This window comes from Sander lucioperca, chromosome 2 (genome assembly GCF_008315115.2).
Source record: "Sander lucioperca isolate FBNREF2018 chromosome 2, SLUC_FBN_1.2, whole genome shotgun sequence".
In the NCBI taxonomy this organism is placed as follows: Eukaryota; Metazoa; Chordata; class Actinopteri; order Perciformes; family Percidae; genus Sander; species Sander lucioperca.
Genome location: NC_050174.1, coordinates 48,628,706 through 48,638,705, shown reverse-complemented (window position 1 = coordinate 48,638,705; position 10,000 = coordinate 48,628,706). Strand labels below are relative to the sequence as shown.

At 43.5% G+C, this 10,000-nt stretch overlaps 2 protein-coding genes across 9 annotated transcripts in view; one reads left to right on the top strand and one right to left on the bottom strand.

Moving 5' to 3' along the window:
• Positions 1 to 10,000, top strand: part of LOC116056993 (scavenger receptor cysteine-rich type 1 protein M160-like) — a 1,012,348-nt gene that overhangs the window by 764,800 nt on the left and 237,548 nt on the right. The window lies entirely within an intron of this gene.
• Positions 1 to 10,000, bottom strand: part of fam160b2 (family with sequence similarity 160 member B2) — a 27,879-nt gene that overhangs the window by 4,355 nt on the left and 13,524 nt on the right. For both annotated transcript variants that reach the window (XM_031309385.2, XM_031309386.2), the window contains exons 12-15: positions 8,289 to 8,482; positions 7,200 to 7,304; positions 3,374 to 3,464; positions 3,113 to 3,253 (exon numbers count right to left, since the gene is read on the bottom strand). In XM_031309385.2, the coding sequence (XP_031165245.1) occupies positions 3,113 to 3,253; positions 3,374 to 3,464; positions 7,200 to 7,304; positions 8,289 to 8,482 (531 nt within the window). The remainder of the gene's footprint in view (positions 1 to 3,112; positions 3,254 to 3,373; positions 3,465 to 7,199; positions 7,305 to 8,288; positions 8,483 to 10,000) is intronic.

Sequence of the window (10,000 nt, the reverse complement as noted above, 5' to 3'; positions counted from 1 at the left end):
AGCAGCTAACGTTAGCCTACCGCTAGCTAGTTAACACTATACTCGACAGCAGCTAACGTTAGCCTACCGCTAGCTAATTAACACTATACTCGACAGCAGCTAACGTTAGCCTACCGCTAGCTAGTTAACACTATACTCGACAGCAGCTAACGTTAGCCTACCGCTAGCTAGTTAACACTATACTCGACAGCAGCTAACGTTAGCCTACCGCTAGCTAATTAACACTATACTCGACAGCAGCTAACGTTAGCCTACCGCTAGCTAGTTAACACTATACTCGACAGCAGCTAACGTTAGCCTACCGCTAGCTAGTTAACACTATACTCGACAGCAGCTAACGTTAGCCTACCGCTAGCTAGTTAACACTATACTCGACAGCAGCTAACGTTAGCCTACCGCTAGCTAGTTAACACTATACTCGACAGCAGCTAACGTTAGCCTACCGCTAGCTAGTTAACACTATACTCGACAGCAGCTAACATTAGCCTACCGCTAGCTAGTTAACACTATACTCGACAGCAGCTAACGTTAGCCTACCGCTAGCTAGTTAACACTATACTCGACAGCAGCTAACGTTAGCCTACCGCTAGCTAGTTAACACTATACTCAACAGCAGCTAACATTAGCCTACCACTAGCTAGTAGCTGGATTAAACACGGTTCCAATGCTGACAGCTAACTCTGAACGGTGTAAAGTGTGACTGTGTTTTACTGTAGAGGACTGGGACTCAACACCAGGATGTAACAATCTGCAGCTGCCGTCGGAGAAACAACACAGACGGTGCGTTCAATGAAACTGGTAAACTACAGCTTCGTGGTGCATTTGAAGTTATTGTAAATGTCCTAAATGGTTGTTTTTGTCGTTCAACAGTAATTTACTAGTGAAATAAGTTATTGTTATTGTTATACATTATTAAATCATTTATTTTTGACCATATGGCCTTAGCAATAAACAAGCCGTTCTTTAATGTCACCAACTGTTGTTTAGTACCTTTGTTTTCTTTTCTTTTTTTACTTTCTTAAAAAGTATCGGTTCAGGCACCGTTAATTATGTATGCGATTAATTTTGATTAATTAATCACAGAGTCTGTAATTAATTAGATTAATTTTTTTAATTTTTAAAATTTTTAATTAATTATATATATATATATATATATATATATATACAGTGAGGAAAATAAGTATTTGAACACCTGAGAAAATCAATGTTAATATTTGGTACAGTAGCCTTTGTTTGCAGTTACAGAGGTCAAACGTTTCCTGTAGTTTTTCACCAGGTTAACACACTGCAGGAGGGATTTTGGCCCACTCCTCCACACAGATCTTCTCTAGATCAGTCAGGTTTCTGGGCTGTCGCTGAGAAACACGGAGTTGGAGCTCCCTCCAAAGATTCTCTATTGGGTTCAGGTCTGGAGACTGGCTAGGCCACGCCAGAACCTTGATATGCTTCTTCCAGAGCCACTCCTTGGTTATCCTGGCTGTGTGCTTCGGGTCATTGTCATGTTGGAAGACCCAGCCTCGACCCATCTTCAATGCTCTAACTGAGGGAAGGAGGTTGTTCCCCAAAATCTCGCAATACATGGCCCCGGTCATCCTCTCCTTAATACAGTGCAGTCGCCCTGTCCCATGTGCAGAAAAACCCCCCCAAAGCATGATGCTACCACCCCCATGCTTCACAGTAGGGATGGTGTTCTTGGGATGGTCCTCATCATTCTTCTTCCTCCAAACACGGTTAGTGGAATTATGACCAAAAAGTTCTATTTTGGTCTCATCTGACCACATGACTTTCTCCCATGACTCCTCTGGATCATCCAAATGGTCATTGGCGAACTTAAGACGGGCCTTGACATGTGCTGGTTTAAGCAGGGGAACCTTCCGTGCCATGCATGATTTCAAACCATGACGTCTTAGTGTATTACCAACAGTAACCTTGGAAACGGTGGTCCCAGCTCTTTTCAGGTCATTGACCAGCTCCTCCCGTGTAGTTCTGGGCTGATTTCTCACCTTTCTTAGGATCATTGAGACCCCACGAGGTGAGATCTTGCATGGAGCCCCAGTCCGAGGGAGATTGACAGTCATGTTTAGCTTCTTCCATTTTCTAATGATTGCTCCAACAGTGGACCTTTTTTCACTAAGCTGCTTGGCAATTTCCCCGTAGCCCTTTCCAGCCTTGTGGAGGTGTACAATTTAGTCTCTAGTGTCTTTGGACAGCTCTTTGGTCTTGGCCATGTTAGTAGTTGGATTCTTACTGATTGTATGGGGTGGACAGGTGTCTTTATGCAGCTAACGACCTCAAACAGGTGCATCTAATTTAGGATAATAAATGGAGTGGAGGTGGACATTTTAAAGGCAGACTAACAGGTCTTTGAGGGTCAGAATTCTAGCTGATAGACAGGTGTTCAAATACTTATTTGCAGCTGTATCATACAAATAAATAGTTAAAAAATCATACATTGTGATTTCTGGATTTTGTTTTTTAGATTATGTCTCTCACAGTGGACATGCACCTACGATGACAATTTCAGACCCTCCATGATTTCTAAGTGGGAGAACTTGCAAAATAGCAGGGTGTTCAAATACTTATTTTCCTCACTGTATATATATATATATATATATATATATATATATATATATATATATATATATGTAAGTGGGATTGTCTGGAATCTGGCAATATAATAACCACTATGGTGGAATACACTGGCTAAGCAATTTACAAAAAATATCTGTGCTGACATAAATAGTTTACAAGAGAATACATTATAAAGTTGTAGACCATGTAGAAATTTTGTTGCAATTTCAAAACCGTATTACTCAGGGACCGCTTGTTGTACTGATGCATGTGTTGAGTGAAGAGTTTGTGAGATATTTCACAGAGTAATGGGTGCGCAGAGATTTATGTTAAATCTCAGTTAATCAATTCCATGATTTTGGTTATTTGTGGAGCCTTGCAGGGAGAGTCTCTAAAAGTTAACAACAGACAACACGAGACAAGATAGCAAGCAGGGTAGGCCTGGGAGGGAGAGGGAGAGAAAAGTGACCACCTTCGCTGAGAGCTGGAAAGAGTGTGTGTGTGTGTGTGTGTGTGTGTGTGTGTGTGTGTGTGTGTCTACCTGCTCCAGGACGCGTCCCAGCCGGTCAAACAGAACTTTGAGCAGGTGACCCTCGAAGAAGTCCCCCCCCACACCGGTGGAGGGAGGGGGGGGAGCGATGGGCCAATCCCAGGACAGAGAGAGAGACTGACACTCTGTCACCTGCAGGAGGACACACAACATGAAGTCAACAACACCAGAAACAACAACATCAATCAGATCTTGTGTGTGAGTGTGTGTGTGTGTGTGTGTGTGTGTGTCTGTCTGTGTGTGTGTGCTGACCAGTGTGTGAGCGTCGTGGACGTATGACTCGTAGCCTCCCTCCTGCAGCAGCTGAGCTGATCGAACCTGAACAGGAACTAAACACAGGAAGCTACACACACACACACACAGCAATTTACACAAACTCTTGTGTTAACTTGTCAGCATGTTGCTGGTTGTGTGAAGGTATATTGTGTAGCGGTGTCTCAGGTAGAGCTCCTGGATCTTACTGGCTGGGTGATGTAATGACTATAATGAATCAACAGCTGACCACAGGCTGAGGTATGATGTCATTATAACACGGCTAAGAGGAGTTGTTCAGCCTGACAGGAAGCACGCATCAAGTAAGTAAGTAAGTAAGTAAGTAAGTAAGTAAATAAGTATGGATGGATGGATGGACAGACAGACAGACAGATAGATAGATAGATCCTTTCAGAAATTCATCTTGCACCATACAGCTCATCAGACAGACAGACAACAGACCACTAAACCCTCCCTCCCCCCGCACAACCACAATACACAATCCCAAATATCTCCACATCATAATAAAATAGCAAAGTGCAGTGTCGTTAGCACCAGTGGGCTATCAATAGTAAGGTGCAACATCGTCAGTGGTGTTTTAATATTACACCAGCGTGCCGTATTATCACACAGAAAGGATCAAGTTATTTCCCCTAACTTATTCAGCAGTGTGATGCTGGACCGAATGAATGATTTGCAGCCCGGTTGGTTCGTAAGGACGGCAGTCTATATCTTCTGACTGATGGCAGCATCTCATACGCCTGGAATAGGGGATGTAGCCCAGCACCGCAAATTACTTTCCTTTCCTCACCACCCTGGATTCACAGATCATAGTCAGAGAAATTAACTCAGTCCAGACATCATGTTAACTATCCTGTGTAATTACAAATACCAGACAATGGAGCAGAAAGTTAAAATACTCTCAACAAAAGAGCGATAGAAAAGAACCATCATGTCTTTTTCTACTCTGAACTGTCTCAGCTTCTGCATAAAATACAGTGGCTGCAGACCCGTTCTATAGATGGCATCAGAGTTGGTATTCCATGATAGCTTAGCATCTATTATTGTTCCTAAGTATTTATACTCCTCTACCACTTCAATCCCTTGCCCTCTATAGTCATCTGCTGGTGGGTCGACCCCCACTTGTAAAGTCAAATATCATTTCTTTAGTCTTCTTTGTGTTTAGCAGAAGACAACTGGACCTGCACCATCCTATGAACTGATCTACCAGAGCCCGGTAGTTGGTTTCATCGTTGTCCCGTATCAAACCTACGATCGCTGTATCATCAGCTAACATGTTGCTGTGTGTTGCTCCTGCATTCATTAGTGTACAGGGTAAATAAGACGGGGGAGATAGTACTTCCTTGTGGAGCCCCCGTGTTTGTAATTAGAGGTCGACCGATAGGCACCGATAGTTGATTGGTGGAACTATCGTTATCGGCAAAAATCCATACCGATGGTTGCATCCGTTGCTGGAGCGGCTGAGAAGCGCACGCTGTCATTCATTACACAGTACGCGAGAGCCGAGAAGGGTCTGCTGGCATCATGCATTACAATAGCGGCCTCTAGAGGAGAAATAAAAACTATCACTGATGCCTCGTGTTGTTTATTCTGGACTCGTGTTACTGCGCGCTGCACGGAGAGAACATGCTGAGGAGAAAGCTGACATCAGATGGCGTTTAAAGCATCGACAGCAAAAAGGTATGTATACAGTACATATTAATTTGTTGAATAGATGCTGCATTAGTAGAGAAAGAACAGCACAACAGTTTGTTTGTTTGCTATCGAGGCTGAGATGACGCTAAACATTAGCAGTAGGCTAACGTACCTCTAGCGGTTAAAACACTGACAAAAATAAACACAAGTCCGACCCAAATGTCAGAATCAGAACCCTAAAGGATCGTCCACGATCCCAAACGGCACCTCTGATTCATATTTAGATCATTTAATAACAGTTAAACGTAGAGACTTACTGATTGCTGCAGCTAAAAGCTAACGAGTTAGCCGTCACGGGGGTGTCTCTGGTGTCTTTCTAGCCTTTACAGGTGATTTTCTATCCAGCCTGGAACTTGGGCCTTTTTTCAGGGTTGTTGAGCATTAAATCCAAACTGTTACATCCAAGATCTATCCACTTGATGTCCATAATTCATCACGTTTTCGGTCATTTCTGCCGCTAACTCCGTGCTACCCATAGACAGTAGGTGCTACCGACAAGGGGATCTCCCATGATGCCTTTGTTTATGTTTTCAACCAATGGGAAGGCAGGTCTGTCACACATTACGCCTTATATGGACATCCAAGCGAGAACAAATGTATATATAGTATAAAGTGGGAGAGATAGATCCCTCCAGGTCAGAGATCGTCTGTTACCGTTCTAAACCGTTCTACAGAGAAGAATGGCGTCACTGTTTTGAGATTGTTTGTCCTTTATATGAATTATAATGCTCATTATGTTTATTTTTGCACTGGATGACTCCAAATATGTAGGAGAACTGTTTTAGACAACACACATGCTTGTGTAGCATTGCTGTGGGTGTAATATCAATAAATATGACATTATTATTTTGATTATTGGCAAAAGCGTCTGGACTTTTTTTGAAACAATGTATGTATTTTGTCAACTGTATAAGTTATAAATACTATCGGTCCATTAATCGGTTATCGGCAAATACGGCCCAACCTAGCTATCGCTATCGGTAACATCCACTATCGGTCGACCTCTATTTGTAATAATGGGAGAAGACCCTGCTTCATGTACCCTGACACACTGCCCTCTCAGTCAGAGAGGACTCAACCCATCTGATGACGTCACTGTGCACTCCCAGCCGCACTAGCCTCTCCATCTTAATGTGAGGCCTAATGGTGTTAAATGCTGATGAGAAGTCTATCAATAACACACGTACATATCGTTTGGGCTGACCAAGGTGACAATAAATATTATGGAGCATATACAATAGGGCGTCATCAGTGCTCCTTTCTGTCCTGTATGTAAACTGTAGAGGGTCAATAAGCCCTTGCACATCTCCTAGAACATGTTTTAAGACAATCTTCTCAAGACTTTCCATTACGATGGATGTTAAGGCAACTGGGCGATAGTCATGTAAGGCAGATGGTTTTGTCACTTTTGGTACCGGCACTATCAGTGAGGTTTTCCAGGCCTTTGGAATGTAATGTGTGTCAAGAGAGATTTGAAAAAGCTGCCCAAATATAGGGCTAAGTTGTTCCCTACACTCCTTTAGGACCCTTCCTCGGATCTTATCAGGACCAGCTGCCTTTTTTGGATCAATCTTTTTGAAGAGTCTTTGCACCTCCTCAGCTGGTACAACCGGGGGGGGGCACAGTGAAGTTGTTGTCTGATAGAATTACGCTCTGAGGAGAAATCTGATGTATCAAATCTGGCATAAAAGGTATTTAGTTCATTTGCAAGGGTCAGGTCATCTCTGTTTGTGTTAATGTGGCTTCTCCTCACCTCCTTCCCTATCAGTGTGTACAGCCATGCCTGTTTTAAGTCATTACCCCTCATCTTCGCCTCAATCTGTAGTTTATATTTATGCTTACACATACTGGTTAAATGCCTTATCTCCCTTTGTACAACCTTCATCTGGGCCATAGCCCCTTCTTCAAAAGCTTCCCTTTTCCTTTTTAATGCTACTTTAACTTCTTTATTTAGCCATGGTTTGTCGCTGGGAAATACTTTAATATGTTTATCTGGAATTACACAGTCCACACAAAACTGAATATAATAATAATAATAATAATAATAATAAAAAAGCATGGCAATATGTCTGTGTGTGTGTGTGTGTGTGTGTGTGTGTGTGTGTGTTACCTGTTGACAACGTCAGCAGCTGATCCCAGACCAGAGGGAGGAGGAAGCAGCTGACTGTCTGACAACGACAAGCTGTCAGAGAAGAATGGGTCCTCCTCCAGACCACTAGGACACACACACACACACACACACACAGGTTTTAGGCATAGGCAGAGTTTGACATTCGAGCCAGGGGGGGGGCAAAAAAAAAAAAAAAAAAAACTCATTGTAGAAGCTGAGAGCTGGCTACCACTTGGGGAACACAGCACGAGCACATATGGACAAAACAAACATGCTAAATAAACATATATGTTTATTTTTAAAGAAGATTTTAAATTACATTGTAACAATTTAATAATTCGCCCTTATGAAATCCAATCGCAGCACGGCTGTCTGGGAATGTAATAGACAGACGCTTAAATTCAACTAAAATGTAACAGTGAACACTCAGTGTTGGACCTCCAGTCTGTTGAGATGCTCTCCAAACTCAGAAACCAAGCGCAGTCACACCATAAAACGTTAAGACACGTTAAGAAATAAGATCCGTATTTTGCCGTAATCCAATGACACGGAAAAAAGTAATCCACAGCGATCAGTAGATCCTCCTCGCCGTTTAAACAATGTGGAATAAAAACGTATAAAAGTCCAAATCTACACAAAACGCGCAATCAATTAGTAAGCTGACAGCAAATTTATATACATGGCATTTAGGAAACCTTTATTGCAACGTTGGCATGGTAACATGTCCAGACTAGTGCAACATTCATTTTCGTTTTTTGCGTCCTGCATATGCGTCAACAATAGTCTCAGGTGAGAGCCAGAGCTCTGAAAAAATATTTTTTTTTACTAAAGCAGTAGGCCTAGGCTATATGGAATCAGATGTATTACCTACCACAATTCAGTTGTTTTGTGTTATTTAAAATATTTATAAAATATCTGGTCATGCCATGAAACAATGCAATTACCCGCTTCAGCCGCCAGGGGGGCCAGGGGGGGCCCCCTGCCCCCCCGCAAACTCCACGTATGGTTTTAGGACTCTGTAAACTGTCTTCATGATCAGTCTGCCTGATAAGTATTTATAATTAGTAATGTAACAGTGTGTGGACTCACTCGCTGTCCTCGCCGTCCTCTTGTGCGTCTGCCTGTCTGTCTGCCTGTCTGTCTGCCTGTCTGTCCTCCTGTCCTGCAGCAGCTGGAGACAGGTAGCTCCGAGTCAGCAGGAAACTCAACACCAGCACGTCCAGAATGTCCCTGTGAGGCTTCTGTAGCAACTCCTCCACCAGAGACAGAGACGCCATGCTGATCTGGGGACACAGACACAGGACAGGTGAGAGCATTACAATCATTTAAACAGCACTGAATAAAGCAGCCTGTTGTCATTAAGCCATGAAGTCAGGCACGGTAACTCCGTAGGGAGGGCTCCTAAAACACAGGAAACAGGTGTTCATGTCTGTTATAACCTTAGATGGTTAATAATGCTCGCACACTTTAAGCGGTTAACGGACTTTACTTAACGTGTGCAGCACATAGACAGGTAGAAAAACACGCAGGTAGCAGCACATGTCAACAGGGCGGGGTTAGGGTTGGGCATCGAGAACCGATTCCTACTTGGAATCATTTCTTTATTGGAATCGTTTGGAGGATTTGGTTTCAAATCTGATCATGGGTTCCAAATTTAAGTTTTGGTTTCCGTAGCGACCAGGCGCTTGTTGTGTTGCAGCCTTGGAGCTCAGTAAGCAGCGCTCTAGTCTGGCTTTATTTTACGTTGAAAAAGCTGTAAAACTGCAACCGACCATTGACCCAAAATTAAACTTTCCTCTTATTTGTGAAATAAGCATGAGACCCGTTTCAACTCCACCCTCAAAGAATCTAATCGAGAGTCGATGAGAACCGGAATCAACAGGAAGAATCAGAATTGGAATCAGAATTGTTAAAATCCAAACGATGCCCAACCCTAGCGGGGTACCCCTCTTCACGTCCCTGGGGGAACCTGGGTTAATTAATAAAGGTTCCGGGGTGCCGTACCCTTAAACACAGTGACACAGTTTCAGTCTCTAACAATGTCCACCATCTTTTCTCTCATCTAAACTAGTCCTTTTGGTGACGATACTCAACTACTGTCGTCCCATGATGCTCAGTTGTTGTCGGCTAATCTCAACAGTAAGGGCCTCTGAAACGAGCTCTGTAGTCACGTGACCGGCCGGCGGCCGCCTCATTTCATAGGATATCATAGGAATTGTTGTGCAAACATCTAGATACGATATAGGGGTGGTACTCACAAAACCCACGGTTCGGTTCCTATCACGGTTTTTGGTTCTGTACGGTTCTTGTTGTTTTTTGACTAACTGACCTTTGTTGATCTGAAATGAAGACAGATTCAGCAGCTGCACGGCCTATTTCTCTCTTCAAATGTTTTCAGAAACACGTTTCGGTGAACTATTTTAGTCCAATATGAGATCGGAGTTCAAACAAGCCGCCATTATCCGTCAGCTGGAGCAGCCAGACCCATTTCTGGTTTTCATTGTTTGTATTACGTCTCGCGCACACGCAGAACGTGCACTCAGGTCTGCGTCTCTTCGGTGAGTTCTGAGGAACTTGTTGGACCTCGAGGAGACTGATCAGTCCGACTGGCTTTACTGCCAACGGCCGGCCGTCTGGCTGGTGGGTCAGGGGCTTAAAATGTAAATGTATTATTAAGCTGTAACCGTGCGGTGGCAGGTCTCACCTGGTCTGAGACGTGGTCTCACCTGGTCTGAGACGTGGTCTCACCTGGTCTGAGACGTGGTCTCACCTGGTCTGAGACGTGGTCTCACCTGGTCTGA